At 39.8% G+C, this 17,290-nt stretch overlaps 1 protein-coding gene and 1 long non-coding RNA gene across 3 annotated transcripts; one reads left to right on the forward strand and one right to left on the reverse strand.

Moving 5' to 3' along the window:
- The first annotated feature begins 736 nt into the window (after positions 1-736).
- Positions 737-5,022, forward strand: LOC145547928 (uncharacterized). 2 transcript variants are annotated; one of them, XR_014084211.1, is made up of 3 exons: positions 737-2,265; positions 3,667-4,790; positions 4,888-5,022. It is a non-coding gene; the product is annotated as an uncharacterized LOC145547928 (long non-coding RNA). The 2 variants fall into 2 exon arrangements; XR_014084210.1 differs by having other exon boundaries at positions 3,667-4,794; positions 4,888-5,020.
- Positions 4,262-8,558, reverse strand: otol1a (otolin 1a). The gene is made up of 5 exons (XM_008433820.3): positions 8,452-8,558; positions 6,191-6,642; positions 6,029-6,118; positions 5,853-5,924; positions 4,262-5,385 (listed from the first exon to the last, which is right to left on the reverse strand). The coding sequence occupies exons 2-5, from the start codon at positions 6,639-6,641 to the stop codon at positions 4,517-4,519; spliced, it is 1,482 nt and encodes a 493-aa protein (XP_008432042.2). The 5' UTR covers position 6,642; positions 8,452-8,558; the 3' UTR covers positions 4,262-4,516.
- Positions 8,559-17,290: the final 8,732 nt, after the last annotated feature.

Consider the following 17,290-nt stretch of genomic DNA (forward strand, 5'->3'; position numbering starts at 1 on the left):
ATTTTAACATGTTTGTGTTACAGTTTTATTCCGCTATCATTTGGGTTTAGCTCATCCATTCTGTATGGCCGCTTATCCTTGCAGGGGCTGGTGCCTATCTCCAGCAGCAATTGGGCGAGAGGTTGGGTAGACCATGGACAGGTCACCAGTACATTGCAGGGCCACAGAGAAACAGACAGGACAAATAACCATGCATGCACACTAAGGACAATACAGAAAGATAAATAAACCTAGCAGTCATGTTTTTGTCTGTTGGGGGAAGTCGGAGTACCCAGAGAGAACCAATAAATGTGCAGAAAGTCTCTATGTTTGAATCCAGGACAGTTTTGAAAGGCAGCAGTTCTACCAACTGCACCACTGCACAGCACCAGCACAATTCAAATCAATTAAATTCAATTGAACTCATTTTGACTAAGTTCAGTGCTTATATTCAGATTACTTAATTTCAATTCAATTAATGTTCAGATAATTTCACTCCAGCTAAATACAGTCAAATTCGGTTTTGATCAGTTCAGCTGAGTCTTTATGTCTGGTCAGATTGGTTAAGTTTAGTTCTATTTGTTCAGCTCATGCAAGTTTAGTTAAACTTAGTATAATTAATTTAATTCTATTTAATAATTTTGTCAAACTGAGTTAATTTCAACTCAGTTCCATTCACTCATTTACATTTTGCCTAGTAGATTCATTCTCCTTCAGATATTCAGTTCAGTTCACTTTACCTCTGCTGATATCGTTTTGTTAGTTAAGTTACATTGAACTCAATTCACTACAGTTTTAATTAACTGAGAGAAACGTCATTTATTTAATTGCAACTCACCTCATCTTTATTTCAGTTTATTTTAATTTAATTTATTCAATTCAGTTCAGTTCAGTTTCTCCCCTGGCTCCACATCAGTTTGGATAACTTCATAGCTCGAGAACTTTTTATTTTTTATCCCAAATCTTTTACATTTGGTTTTCTCACAAGGATCCTATGTCTCGCTTTCTGTTTCACGACAGTAAAACATAAATTACTTATTTAAACGGACATGCCATGCAATTATTTCCCGCTTCATTTGAACGCGGAGTAAAGTTTAAAACCACAACCTCTTCAGAGAAACTCCCTCAGTGGGCGCTACGATCCTCACTTCCACCCCCAACAAGTGACAACTTCCTGTGGAGGTAACCATGGCTTGCTGACCTGCAGGATATCCTGCCATTGTGAAAGTGGGTTTTTACAGCCTTCGCTGCGCTCGTTTGCTCATTGTTGCGTCTGCGCGTTTTGTTAAAACAGATGTTCAGATCAAGCGTTCGCTCAACATGAATAAGATTCTTGAGCAGTGGAAAATTCACTGTTGTTTCACTAACATAATTAAAAAACAAAACAAAAACAAAATAAAATAAAAAGATTTCGCGAAAAAGCAGCTTTTTGGGTGAAGTTGACTTTAACTTTTGCGCGACAGGGTATGCCACCAGTCCTACTACCTCAACACTGAGCACTCAGATATTTCCAAAGGCTATAATTGCTTCCAGAGAGCATCAGAGACTACCAGGTGTTTGGAGACCTCTCCTGCGCTCCGCTCTGGCTGAGCTGCAACTCCACCGAGGGGCTCTCTAGGTGCCTGCCAAACGTTTACCTGCTTCCGTTTTTCCTGACTCTCAGAAAAGACGCAGGCTCACAAAAAGGGGGACGGATAGAGGGAGCATACGAGGGACTGAAAGCAAGGGAGTGTATGTGTGTGTGTGTTTTCGTGCGAACGGGGCCGGTGTGTATGCGTCCGCATTTCATGGATCTGTTGGTGCGAGCTGTGTATACGAGTGTGTATGTGTATACGTTTATCAGCTCTGTGCAGATGGGTGGCAGAGTGGCTCTTGCAGCCAAATGATTCAGTATGCTAATGAGTTGTTATCTGCGGTGCTGCAGGAACAATATACTGTCTTTCTCGCAGTGGGAATCCAGCCTGCTGGGAACAGATTACACTGCACACACCGCCAAGGTAGTTATTTATATTTTCACATCGAGTAGTTGAAAATACATAAATGTACAAACACACTTAGACACTTGCACACGTTTATACCTGTGTATGCGCGCGCGCGCGTGTGTGTGTGTGTGTGTGTGTGCGCGCGCGCGTGTCCATAAACAAACAAGCAAAATAACATTTCAACAAACTGACACAAATATATTGCCTTCACCACAAGCAGCAGCAAGAATAAGATGGAAATTTGACAAACACTCTGGGTTCTTCCGCAGTGGATGGAGATGTCATGGGCCTTCCTCTTTAACAGGTATCATTGTTGCTTCTTTTTACGTAAATGTCTACAAATGCTGTTCCCCTAATTATGGAGAACTCTTAATTAATTATGAATGCTCTCCTTGAGACATCCTGGTATTAAAATAGACAGTGTTTTTTTTTTCTTTATGAGTCAGGTAAATCTTTAAGGCAAAATTAACATCTTCAAGTATCTTTCGATCAAAGAAATGACGCAAAATATCTCTAAACTGCGCTAAACAGATATGCATAAGGCATATTAATTTATTTCTACCTATTAACTTTTATGCCAACCCACATGATGTGCCCGCCGATGTCCGTAGTGTCTTCTGTAAGCATGTATTGAAGAACACATGAAGCTCATTTGATGGTATTCATAAATGTAGCATTCTATCATTTCCTTCTTCCTAGTGTTTCATATCATGGTAATTTTGTAGTAAATATGTATTCATGCCCTGCAGTCAACAGCCGTGGTTAACATTACCCTTAATGATTAGACTATATTTGAAAACTGGAGGAAACAGGAAGATAATAAAAACTTTTATAACAGGGTTTGTTTTTCTTTTGGTGTTTATATGTGGATAACTGCTGTCAAATATACGGGATTGACAAAATGTAAAACAGTTTTGTATGTCTAGTTTGCAGCTTGAGGTGATTCAAAAAATAAAATTGTAAATAAAGTTTTTAATATTATTTAGTTTGCAAAAGATGTTATAGCTTCAAATGATCCAAGAAAGGGGAAAGGTTCTGTTGCATTGTCTATGTGCATTCATATTTTTTAAGCTTTATTTAATGTCAGTGAAGACATACGTACGCGTAATTTGCTTTTCATTCATCAATATGTGGAATTTGACGAGACTTCATCAGCAAAAAGGAAAATCCAGACTACTAAAACTTCCTGTGGTGTGCAGGCATCATTGGTTTAGTTTTGTATCTTTTCCTTTATATTGTGAAAAAAAAGCAACATAATTTTCTTTAAACAAACTTAAATTGATTAAAGTGGGGTTTAAATTAATATTTCACAAAACTAACTACTGCTGTCCTGCTTAGAAGGCAAGCAGTGAAAACTGCTTGACGGTAAATTAAATTAGGGGAAAAAAACCCATGACAGCAACCACATATTCTGCTATTGGTAGCAAAGTTAAAGATAGTAATGAACCTGGAGGAACAGATACAGACACAGATTCATAGTAACAACATATTTCTCCTTTTGTTAACCCATAAGTTTGAGTTTTTGTTTCCCAAATATGAGTAAAACTACTGTCAGTGTTCATAAAAGTACCTGTGTGCACAATATTAACACACACACACACACACACACACGTGTATATATGTAATGTTAAAATCATTTTAAACTGAAGGAAATGAGTAATAAGTATGTATTTCAGTTGCATTAAATCTCTGGTGTGTCTTTCAGGAGCATTGGAAGGCTGTTCTCCCCCATGCACAGAATCTGTTTGCCTGGCAGTTATTGTGACAAATTTGTTCTCATTTGTGTTAAATGTAGTTAATAGGAGAGTAAGCCAAGATTATTAATATTCATATTTCCATTCTAATTATAGAAAGATAATTCGACTTAATTATTATGAGTCAGACCAAGTCTTTGTGAATCAAGTAAAAAACAATAAAATAACATTTTGAGTGTTTTCCATCCAGTTCTGTGACAAGTATCATGTTTAAGGCTGATATATTAACCTCCGTTTGCAGACAGCTTCCTAATTTTCTAAGTTAATTTTAATTTTTTTCGAGTGACTACATTCAGATATTAAATTTCAGTCATATCGTGTTTTTAGTCTCTTTCTGCAACCCGTTTGCCTGTCTTTTAATGCAAAACGCGACGTTATGGTCTCCAGTAATTATTTTTTTGCCAAATATGAGCATATTATGCCCTCTAGTGGTTACTTGGGGTAATTTAGGGTTTCAAGAATTGATGTGATTTTCTTACTGAAACCCCAAATCCTTTATGAAATTAGTACCGGCTCTCTTAATAAACGAAAATCCATACATAAATGTTCTTTCAAGCAGAATAATTTTAATGCAGTTTCAACCATCAAAATTTGAAATAAAAAATGATGCTCTGTCAGTGTCCTAGTGTAGTAAAACATGCAAAGTAATTGGCTTGATCAAAGTAACTTAAAAAAAGAAGAAAAAAAAAAAGAATTTTAAGCTGCAACATTTTACAGAAACATAAGCTGAGAAAAAAACCTCTACAAGCCACAATTGGAAAAGCAGCTAAAGTAAGAAAGTTGTAAAGTTAGAAGCTGTACTCAAATCTTTTTCATAGCGCTTGCTTTTATAGTCGAGTCTGGGTAAATCAGGAAGCCGGAGAAGGTGCTATCGTCCTCGCTGCTGGAGTAAATCCCGTTCCAGTCCCTCAGGGTCTCCAGCCACACCTGATCTCCCTCACTGAGCTGCATCAGGACGAGGTTGGAAGCCTGGTCGATGTCCTGGCCGTAAAGGGAATCTCGTGTCCTCACTTTCCGCACCCCGTTGACCACCAGGGCAACCCGCAGGGGCCGGTTGCGCACAGTGATGTGATAAGTGAGTAAGTAGACTCCTGAGAGTGTGACGTTGAACTTGTTGAGTGCCGAGTCCCAGTGACCCTCCTCATTGTAAAAGACCTTATCAAACTTCACAGGCAGACCGGGTGGAGGAAAGGACCGACTTGGGAACAAACCCACACTGAAAGCAGAACGAGCCGGCTCCACACTCTCACCTGGATCGCCTTTTGGGCCCCGAGGGCCCCGTACGCCTTTAACTCCCCTCTCCCCCCTCATTCCTGCTACTCCCCTTGCACCTGGAGGCCCTCTTGCACCGGCGTCTCCCTTCTCTCCTGCTGGCCCCATTTCTCCTTTTGAACCATCGCTGCCATTTGCTCCTTGAGGACCCATCTCACCTTTTGGACCAGGAGGCCCAGGATCACCAAGATCACCTTTCTGTCCTCTCTCACCAAGTAGACATTCTCCCAAACGTCCCTGTTCACCTTTCTGACCCTTTGTCCCAGCTGTCCCTGGGGGACCCATAGGCCCAACGGTGCCCATAGTTCCATTGTGACCAGGCTCTCCTTTTTCTCCTGCGTCTCCTTTCAGCCCGTTGATCCCATTTTCACCTTTCTCTCCTTTGAGGCCCAAATCACCTACGGCATGTGAGGAGTTTATGTAAAAAAAAAAAAAAAAAAGGAGAGGAATTAAAAAAGGTTTGAGATGCAGTTTAATCATTTACAGGTATGTTTGCTCATTTTAATTTTAAATATTGTGGCATAAAAGTAAGGAATACATCAATGTCTTTAACCAAAATATATCTGTAGTCGTGCTACTAACATAAAATTCTCACCATGTCGACAAGAACCCGAGCTGTCTACACATACAAATGACACACATAGGCCTGATTGGTCTATATGTGTTATTCTTTTTTTACTACATATAATTTACAGACATACTGTATGTGTTCATTTCTTTGTATATTTTGGGTTTCTTGAATTTTTACAGACATGGTACCAATTCCATGTCAGCAGCCTAGTTGACATGGATATCTACAAAGAAAAACATTGCCATGTTTTGACAGGTGATCCAAATCTAGTTTTTGAAAGAAGCAGCTACAAACCTTTCTCTCCAGGATTCCCTGGGAGTCCAGGGGAGCCCGGTAAACCGCTTGGCCCTTGGTCTCCTTTTTCACCTGTGGCAGTTTTGGTGAAGAAAAAAAACCCCCACAAGAACATATGTCAAAAAGAACTTTTTGTGACAAGCAGACAGCATAAATAGAGCGGCAACAAGTTGAACCTTTCTCGCCATTTAATCCGCTGAGCCCAGGTAACCCAGCTGGTCCTGGAGAACCCTGGGGTCCAATTTCTCCCTTTTCTCCTGGTAACCCTAAAAATAAGAGGAGAAATTAAGTTTGGCCTCCAAAATTTTATTGAAAGGAAAACAACGATCCGATCTTACCTGGAGGGCCCCTTTCCCCCGGCGGCCCCTGTTCACCAGTCGGTCCTTTGGGACCTTTCTCTGGCGGACAGCACTCGCACATATTGAAGAAGCATTCATTGTAGTCAAAAGTATAATTTCCAGGGGCGTTTCCAGGGGGCAGGATTGCATCAGCAAGGTACTCGGTAGGGTAAGCCTCACTGTTGAAAGTGCTGCTGTCTGTTGGGGACAGGGAGTATCCGTCCGTCATAAACCCAGTTGTTTCCTCTGTGTGCAGGCTGCTGGAGGGAGACGGGTTTTTTGTCGCAATCTGTCCAAACCTTCCTCCTCCACCTAAACCACCGGTCCCAGTTTGAGGAGGCTTGTTGGTGTTCTGAGGTTTGGGCCAGTGTGTGGTCCTGGCACCAGACGTGAGCGTAACAACAAAGGCCATAAAGACGGTGGTCACCAGGATGAGATCAGCGGATGGCATGCTGAATGATCGGGTGGAAGTTAGAAGATGGATTACTGGTTGTTTATTTCAAAGATTCGCAAAATAAAACAAAAAAATCCCGTTTTCAGAAGAACGGCATCATTTTCAAAAGCCAATCGAAAAGTCGGTTCTGTCGACAATGTAGGCTGAGGTGGAGTTGAATCTTCGCGTTCAAATGAAAAATAACATTCAAATTTTCACTAAAATGAATTTGGACTACTGTGAAATATTTCACAACTAGCAGGTTTAATATTAATGAGTAGGGGTTTCATATTTGAATAAAATAGATGTGCTTTGAATAGCTGTATCCCAGGCAGTGTATTTTGACTCATTTTGAGAATAAGTTTAAAGGTTATGTTCCAATTGTCCTTATTGTTCCAAACCGTTACTCTTGGCATTAAATGGACAATGCAATGCAAAAACCCACATCGTGTCAAACTTCAGCTAATAATGTCAGAGTACTGCATATGATTTTATGTTAGTCAAACACAAAATAGGGACAAAATTGTGAAGTGGAAGAATAATGATAGGTTTTCCCATTTTGATTTTTGTAAATTAATCTCTTGTCTGTATTGTGTTCAGTTGTGTCCTAGTGTGTGCTTCTGAACTGTCTGGACTTTATCTGGACTATCATAACGCAGCAATTTGTTTTCATCTAAGCCATTCATTGTACCCCGGTGGAGGGTTTTTGTCTTGGTAGAAAGCCAACAAATGGCCAAGACTCTAAGCTTTGACAGTCTCTCTCAGGTTTTCTACAGTTATTTCCATCCAACTTTCAATAAACTCTGACCAGTTTACCTTTTAATGCTGCCACCACCATGTTGCTACCAGGACGTAAGCACCTTTTTGTCCACATATTTTTTCTGTCCCCTGCACTCATGACATTTGAATACAGTAATATTTTTAAAGCATGCAGATCTTAAAAACTGGAATATTTTTTTAGAAAGCATGTGGTAAAATCCCAAAGACCAGAAACCACTGTCAAACTCCAAGGTCACACGCACTGAACACAGATATTAGAAACCATCATGCAATTTTTAACTTCCGTTCTCCTTCCAGGTTACAGACACACTTTGGAAAAAGCCTGCTAGTCAACAGGGTGCTGTTGTTTCCAAAATCGTATTGTGGAACTGAAATAAAAAGACGGAAGTCCTGTATTGAACAGAAACTCTGAAATTATCTGTGCAGAAGTAATTTCAGTTTAAAGTAAAAAAAAAAAAAGTCTGCTTTTAATGAAATTGGAAATGATTGAGGCATTTGTCAGTAACAAATACAACAGCAAGAGTTTGTGATAGAATCTGGGTGCATTGATGTCACTGACCTGGAAGATTCCCTTTGCATGAAACATTACCGATATATTAAAATTTCACATGTAATATTCCATTATGTAATATGTTGTCTGTTTGTGTATCTGTCACAAAAACACATGCCTTACATACTTTTATTATGCAAAGCAGTTTGAATTGCCTTATTGCTGATACAAATACAAATAAACTAGACTCGACGTGACAAAAAGGAAACATTTTCCTAATCAAGAAGTGTAAATAACGGGAAATGTAGCTCATAACGTGTTAAAGATTTATAGCTCAAAACTTTCTTAAGCATGTTGCTGACATCAAAATTTATATTTCTTCATATTTTCTAACCACAATGCCATTTCAGTTAAGAATCTGAATAGCCCATCTGTGTTGAAAAATACTAATATTTTAAAGTGATAAATACAAGTTTATTTTAAAGTTTAATTTCAAAATTTTTCTGGAAAGGAGCTCTGCAGCAAGGAAAAGCACCCAGAAACAAAATATATATTTACCTGGTTATGTAGATTGTGATGATTCTTCACTCCATCCCAACCAAGCAGGGACTGGTGGTGTTTACAGCCCCTCTTTTTTATTGCTCATGTGGCCCAACTTCGGCACCTTCACACCAATGAAAGAACAAAACATGGAGGGTTATCAAGACGCAAGAGGGCTGGACTGGACAGATTATGTGACTCTTTATGGATACGAAACAAAAGCAGGTTGTGTACAAAGACGGACTTTCTTCTTTGCAAATGGGATATGAATACGGTCCCTTGAGACAACATCAACTATTAAAGAGTTATTTGTGCACATTTGCTTTTCTAAAAACAGGAAGACATGCAATTTTACAAAAGGCTCTGTTAGCATTACACATTTTGTTTAGCTGTACAAGTTCGGACACAGTTTGCAGTAAAAGGCATTTCATAACAAACCAAGTGCAAAGGGTAGTGATCACACCGTCTGGCAGTACTTCAAAGCAGATCAATGGATCACTGTACACCCTGTGGGAGGAGGATCAATGTCGTGAAACAGGTGGCATGGAAACCCTGAGCCAACCATTTACTTCCTTGATCAAGCACACCTAAAGATCAACCCAGAAAACCAGAGGAGCGTAATGGAAATTTAACACCGATTAAGTGATCTCAGTGTGTCAGAATATCTGACATTAATGTCAAGCTTCCACACGTATCTCTTCAAATGCCTTTTGAGGTTTGCTCTTTCCGTCAATGTGCTACTCAGCTTCTATGTAAATCTAAAACAGCTATAAGCTTTAGATTTACCCCCAAAGTATTAGCTATGCTCAAGCTTAGTTAAACTGAATGGATCTTTGGTCTTTGGTACTTTTTCATAGAGACTGGACTTTGGCTGGGCCATTCAAATGCAGGAACAATGTTTAGTTTTAGGTATTCCATTATTGCCCTGCCAAACTGAAAGAACTTTGTTTATTTCTCTGTCTATGGTGCATGAGTTTAATCTTGGCTGCAATCTGACTGAATTTTAGAGCATGGAGGTTATGGGCAAGTTTATGCTTGAAAACCTTGAGACTGGGAATTCTGATTCCTCAAACAATGCACTATGAAAGCCATTGCCAAATAAGTAGAGGTATTTAGATTCCCCATGTCATTATATCCTTCATTTCTGCAGCAGGAATTCTGTCAAGTGGTATATAGATTCTGACCTTCTTTTCAATATGTTGAACAAAATCAAATACATTGAAATTCCTATGCGTATAACAAATCTGTGCAGGTAGAGCGCCAAAAGCAGCTTTAGCTAAATCTTTATCTGCCATATGAGATAAGCTTCCCTACAATGGCCCAATTATTTGTATGTTAGGCACATTGTATTTAACAAAAAAATACATAAACTGTTGGTTCTGGGGTACATAAGAAATAAAAGCTTGGTGTGACATTTATGGCATGCAGTTCTTGGTGCATGTTGTTTTTCTTGTTAAAAGAGTGAATGACACAGCTACAAGAAGCTAAATATATATATATATATATAGGCCTGACAATAAATTTTGCTGGACGATTAAAATTAAAATTATTGCTATAAACAATATTGTTTCAAGACCTTCTGACACCGATTTAATGGAAATGTCGTAATACTGCATGCTATTTCCTCCAATAGATAGATGCACTTTATTTTCAAAAGAACACATAACACTGGAACGGATAAACTAAACAAACAAAACAACCAAAAACAAAAATAAAATGAATTCTCAGTCTCCATTAACAAAAAACGTACTTGAATAAAAACTAAACAACATAAAGCCAAAGTGGAAATAAATACTGCATCCAACCAAAAGAGTGGAGATTATAAAGTCTGTATACTATATTGTCCTTCAGTAATCACTAGATTTAAATAGAGAAGATGGGCACATCCCACTACCTAATGTAATAGTTCATGCCACAAGATTTTTTGCCCCCATTTTCCCTTTATGAAAATCTTAGATCGTTGACCGATCTAAGATTCTGGCTGGTGATTTCGTAACCGATCATCCTGCAGTGTGTGGTGGGTCACGGTAGATCGTTGTGGCCGCTCCGATCTAAATCAGGGGTTTTCCCTGTCTGGGAGCTTAACGCTGAATGTGACAGGTAGCCAATCAGAATGCGCGGATTCTCCTCCGCGCTTTCTGAGGGGAAATTACAGAGGGGAATCCCAAACAGCTGACATGGAACAACACGAAGTTCAGCGGACATCGGAGATGATTTGTGGAAATAACATTGTTTATTCAACATTTCGTGCAAAGAATATAGAAATGACCAGGGGAGAAGTTGGAGCCAAATTGCTACCGAAGTTGATAAACCCGGTAAGTTTTCAGCTGTTCTTCGTTAACTTCACATAAATAGGTTATAATGATTTTCATTCAGACAGGACCTTACGCTGACTGTAGCCACATGTGTCACAGGTAGATTCTAGTAAAGCATTGATTAATGCCTGATTTTAAAATTAGTTAACTTGACTTGTAGCCATTATTTTGTGCCCAGGTGACTGGACACCACACGGCATGACGAACCCGATTGCACCATTATACCTAGGATTTCTGTCGGCTAATGTATATCAGGTTTTGAAAACTGGCCGACAGTCGGCCGACAACTCGTATAGTGTGCGCTGAACATTACACTAAGGAAATGAAGAAGGGAGGGTCAGTGGAGAACACCGGAGATGAGACTTTTTTATTCAGTATCATCAACAGAAAGAAAAAAAGGCAGGAAGATACGATAAAGCAGATAATTAAAATGAGGTCGATAGGTTTAATTTATCGAGTGATTAATCGATTTATCGTTTATCACGACAGGCCTAGTCACTACGTAACCAAAGAATGAGTGAGTCACTATGCAAGCAAAGAATGAGTGAGTCACTATGTAACCAAAGAATGAGAGAGTCACTAGGTAACCAAAGAATGACTGAGTCGCTAAGTAATCAAAGAATGAGTAAGTCGCTGGGTGACCAAAGAATGAGTGAGTCGCTACGTAATCAAAGCATGAGTTAGTCGCTACGTAACCAAAGAATGAGTGAGTCGCTACGTAACCATACAATGAGGGACTCGCTATGTAACCAAGAATGAGTGAGTCGCTGCGTAACCAAGAATGAGTGAGTCGCTATGTAATAAAAGAATGAGTAAGTCACTGGGTAATCAAAGAATGAGTGAGTTGGTACATAACCAAAGAACGAGTGAGTCGCTACGTCATCAAAGAATGAGTGAGTCGCTACGTAACCACAGAATGAGTGAGTCGCTATGTAACCAAAGAATGAGTGAGTCGCTATGTAACCAAAGAATGAGTGAGTCGCTACGTGAACACAGAAAGAGGGAGTTGCTATGTAATAAAAGAATAAGTGAGTCGCTGGGTAACCAAAGAATGAGTGAGTCGATACGTAATCAAAGAATGGGTCAGCCACTGGATAATCAAAGAATGAGTGAGTCGGTACATAACTAAAGAATGAATGAGTCACTGGGTAATGAAAGAATGAGTGAGCCACTACGTAACCAAAGAATGAGTGAGTTGCAACGTAATCAAAGAATGAGTGCGTCGTTACGTAACCAAAGAATGAGTGAGTCACTACGTCACAAAAGAATGAATGAGTCGCTACGGCATCAAAGAATGAGTGAGTCGCTATGTAACCAAAGAATGAGTGAGTCGCTATGCAAGCAAAGAATGAGTGAGTCACTATGTAACCAAAGAATGAGAGAGTCACTAGGTAACCAAAGAATGAGTGAGTCGCTAAGTAATCAAAGAATGAGTAAGTCGCTGGGTGACCAAAGAATGAGTGAGTCGCTACGTAATCAAAGCATGAGTGAGTCGCTACGTAACCAAAGAATGAGTGAGTTGCTAAGTACCATAGAATGAGTGAGTCGCTACGTAACCATAGAATGAGGGAGTCGCTACGTAACCATAGAATGAGGGACTCGCTATGTAACCAAGAATGAGTGAGTCGCTGGGTGACCATGAATGAGGGAGTCACTATGTAATAAAATTATGAGTGAGGCACTGGGTAATCAAAGAATGAGTGAGTCGGCACATAACCAAAGAATGAATGAGTCACTGGGTAATGAAAGAATGAGTGAGTCACTACATCACCGAAGAACGAGTGAGTCGCTATGTCATCAAGGAATGAGTGAGTCGCTACGTAACCACAGAATGAGGGAGTCGCTATGTCATCAAAGAATGAGTGAGTCACTGGGTAATCAAAGAATGAGTGAGTCGCTAAGTGAACACAGAATGAGGGAGTTGCTATGTAATAAGAGAATGAGTGAGTCGCTGGGTAACCAAAGAATGTGAGCCACTACGTAACCACAGAATGAGGGAGTCACTATGTAATAAAATTATGAGTGAGGCACTGGGTAATCAAAGAATGAGTGAGTCGGCACATAACCAAAGAATGAATGAGTCACTGGGTAATGAAAGAATGAGTGAGTCACTACATAACCGAAGAATGAGTGAGTCGCTACGTAACCAAAGAATGAGTGAGTCGCTACGTAACCACAGAATGAGTGAGTCGCTACGTAATCAAAGAATGAGTGAGTCCCAAAGTAACCAAAGAATGAGTGAGTCGCAACGTAATCAAAGAGTGAGTGAGTCGCAACGTAATCAAAGAATGAGTGAGTCGCTACGTAATCAAAAAATGAGTGAGTCACAAAGTAACCAAAGAATGAGTGAGTCGCTACGTAACAACAAAATGAGGGAGTCGCTATGTAATAAAAGAATGAGTGAGTCACTGGGTAACCAAAGAATGAGTGAGTCGCTATGTAATCAAAGAAAGAGTGAGTCACAAAGTAACCAAAGAATGAGTGAGTCGCTACATAACCAAAGAATGAGTGAGTCGCTACGTAATCAAAGAATGAGTGAGTCGCTATGTAACCAAAGAATGAGTGAGTCGCTACGTGAACACAGAATGAGGGAGTTGCTATGTAATAAAAGAATAAGTGAGTCGCTGGGTAACCAAAGAATGTGAGTCACAAAGTAACCAAAGAATGAGTGAGTCGCTACATAACCAAAGAATGAGTGAGTCGCTACGTAATCAAAGAATGAGTGAGTCACAAAGTAACCAAAGAATGAGTGAGTCGCTACGTAACAACAAAATGAGGGAGTCGCTATGTAATAAAAGAATGAGTGAGTCACTGGGTAATCAAAGAATGAGTGAGTCGCTATGTAATCAAAGAAAGAGTGAGTCACAAAGTAACCAAAGAATGAGTGAGTCGCTACATAACCAAAGAATGAGTGAGTCGCTACGTAATCAAAGAATGAGTGAGTCACAACGTAACCAAAGAATGAGTGAGTCACAAAGTAACCAAAGAATGAGTGAGTCGCTACGTAACCACAAAATAAGGGAGTCGCTATGTAATCAAAGAATGAGTGAGTCACTGGGTAATCAAAGAATGAGTGAGTCGCTACGTAATCAAAGAATGAGTGAGTCACAACGTAACCAAAGAATGAGTGAGTCACAAAGTAACCAAAGAATGAGTGAGTCGCTACGTAACCACAAAATGAGGGAGTCGCTATGTAATCAAAGAATGAGTGAGTCACTGGGTAATCAAAGAATGTGTGAGTCGCTATGTAATCAAAGAATGAGTGAGTCACAACGTAACCAAAGAATGAGTGAGTTGCTACGTGAACACAGAATGAGGGAGTTGCTATGTAATAAAAGAATAAGTGAGTCGCTGGGTATCCAAAGAATGTGAGCCGCTACGTAATCAAAGAATGAGTGAGTCCCAAAGTAACCAAAGAATGAGTGAGTCGCAACGTAATCAAAGAGTGAGTGAGTCGCAACGTAATCAAAGAATGAGTGAGTCGCTACGTAATCAAAGAATGAGTGAGTTGCAACGTAACCACGGAATGACTGAGTCGCTACGTCATCAAAGAATGAGTGAGTCGCTACGTAATCAAAGAATAAGTCGCTATGTAACCAAAGAATACGTGAGTCGCTACATAAACACAGAATGAGGGAGTCGCTATGTAATAAAAGAATGAGTGAGTCGCTGGGTAACCAAAGAATGAGTGAGTCGCTACATAACCAAAGAATGAGTGAGTCGCTACATAACCAAAGAATGTGAGCCACTACGTAATCAAAGAATGAGTGAGTCACAAAGTAACCAAAGAATGAGTGAGTCGCTACAAAACCAAAGAATGACTGAGTCGCTACGTCATCAAAGAATGAGTGAGTCACAAAGTAACCAAAGAATGAGTGAGTCGCTACGTAACCACAAAATGAGGGAGTCGCTATGTAATAAAAGAATGAGTGAGTCACTGGGTAATCAAAGAATGAGTGAGTCGCTATGTAATCAAAGAAAGAGTGAGTCACAAAGTAACCAAAGAATGAGTGAGTCGCTGGGTAACCAAAGAATGAGTGAGTTGCTACGTGAACACAGAATGAGGGAGTTGCTATGTAATAAAAGAATAAGTGAGTCGCTGGGTAACCAAAGAATGTGAGCCGCTACGTAATCAAAGAATGAGTGAGTCCCAAAGTAACCAAAGAATGAGTGAGTCGCAACGTAATCAAAGAATGAGTGAGTCGCTACGTAATCAAAAAATGAGTGAGTCACAAAGTAACCAAAGAATGACTGAGTCGCTACGTAACCACAAAATGAGTGAGTCTGCTACATCATCAAAGAATGAGTGAATCACAAAGTCACCAAAGAATGACTGAGTCGCTACGTAACCACAAAATGAGGGAGTCACAATGTAATAAAAGAATGAGTGAGTCGCTGGGTAACCAAAGAATGAGTGAGTCGCTATGTAATTAAAGAAAGAGTGAGTCACAAAGTAACCAAAGAATGAGTGAGTCGCTACGTCATCAAAGAATGAGTGAGTCGCAACGTAACCAAAGAATGAGTGAGTCGCTATGTAACCAAAAAATGAGTGAGTCACAAAGTAACCAAAGAATGAGTGAGTCGCTACGTAACCAAAGAATGAGTGAGTCGCTACGTAACCAAAGAATGAGGGAGTTGCTATGTAATAAAAGAATAAGTGAGTCGCTGGGTAACCAAAGAATGTGAGTCACAAAGTAACCAAAGAATGAGTGAGTCGCTACGTAACAACAAAATGAGGGAGTCGCTATGTAATAAAAGAATGAGTGAGTCACTGGGTAATCAAAGAATGAGTGAGTCGCTACGTCATCAAAGAATGAGTGAGTCACAAAGTAACCAAAGAATGAGTGAGTCGCTACGTAACCAAAGAATGAGTGAGTCGCTACGTAACCAAAGAATGAGTGAGTCGCTACGTAATCAAAGAATGAGTGAGTCGCTACGTAACCAAAGAATGAGTGAGTCGCTATGTAATCAAAGAAAGAGTGAGTCACAAAGTAACCAAAGAATGAGTGAGTCGCTACGTAACCAAAGAATGAGTGAGTCGCTACGTAATCAAAGAATGAGTGAGTCGCTACGTAACCAAAGAATGAGTGAGTCGCTATGTAATCAAAGAAAGAGTGAGTCACAAAGTAACCAAAGAATGAGTGAGTCGCTACGTCATCAAAGAATGAGTGAGTCGCTACGTAACCACAGAATGAGTGAGTCGCTATGTAACCAAAGAATGAGTGAGTCGCTACGTGAACACAGAAAGAGGGAGTTGCTATGTAATAAAAGAATAAGTGAGTCGCTGGGTAACCAAAGAATGAGAGCCGCTACGTAATCAAAGAATGAGTGAGTCGCAACGTAATCAAAGAATGAGTGATTCGCTACGTAATCAAAAAATGAGTGAGTCACAAAGTAACCAAAGAATGAGTGAGTTGCTACATAACCAAAGAATGAGTGAGTCGCTACGTAACCAAAGAATGAGTGAGTCGCTACGTAATCAAAGAATGAGTGAGTCGCTACGTAATCAAAGAATGAGTGAGTCACAAAGTAACCAAAGAATGAGTGAGTCGCTACGTAACCAAAGAATGAGTGAGTCGCTACGTTATCAAAGAATGAGTGAGTCGCTACGTAATCAAAGAATGAGTGAGTCACAAAGTAACCAAAGAATGACTGAGTCGCTATGTAACCAAAGAATGAGTGAGTCGCTACGTGAACACAGAATGAGGGAGTTGCTATGTAATAAAGGAATAAGTGAGTCGCTGGGTAACCAAAGAATGTGAGCCACTACGTAATCAAAGAATGAGTGAGTCACAAAGTAACCAAAGAATGAGTGAGTCGCAACATAATCAAAGAATGAGTGAGTCGCTACGTAATCAAAGAATGAGTGAGTCACAAAGTAACCAAAGAATGAGTGAGTCGCTACATAACCAAAGAATGAGTGAGTCGCTACGTCATCAAAGAATGAGTGAGTCACAAAGTAACCAAAGAATGAGTGAGTCGCTACGTCATCAAAGAATGAGTGAGTCGCTACGTAACCAAAGAATGAGTGAGTCGCTATGCAACCAAAGAATGAGTGAGTCGCTACGTGAACACAGAATGAGGGAGTTGCTATGTAATAAAAGAATAAGTGAGTCGCTGGGTAACCAAAGAATGTGAGCCGCTACGTAATCAAAGAATGAGTGAGTCGCTACGTAATCAAAAAATGAGTGAGTCACAAAGTAACCAAAGAATGACTGAGTCGCTACGTAACCACAAAATGAGGAACTCGCTATGTAATAAAAGAATGAGTGAGTCACTGGGTAATCAAAGAATGAGTGAGTCGGTACATAAGTAAAGAATGAATGAGTCAATGGGTAATGAATGAATGAGTGAGCCACTACGTAACCAAAGAATGAGTGAGTTCTTTGGTCGAGAAAAGTCGAGCTCATCCCACTTCCCCATGCTGGAGATTTTAGTTTAATAGTAATAATAAATAAAATTACCTTAAAATTATTGACATAGGTGACATTAAGACCCAACAGTAGAGTCAGACGGTAATAAAATGAATCTGGTTGTGTGTG

Source organism: Poecilia reticulata, chromosome 17, assembly GCF_904066995.2.
Source record: "Poecilia reticulata chromosome 17, P_reticulata-male-v2, whole genome shotgun sequence".
NCBI classification, from domain to species: domain Eukaryota; kingdom Metazoa; phylum Chordata; class Actinopteri; order Cyprinodontiformes; family Poeciliidae; genus Poecilia; species Poecilia reticulata.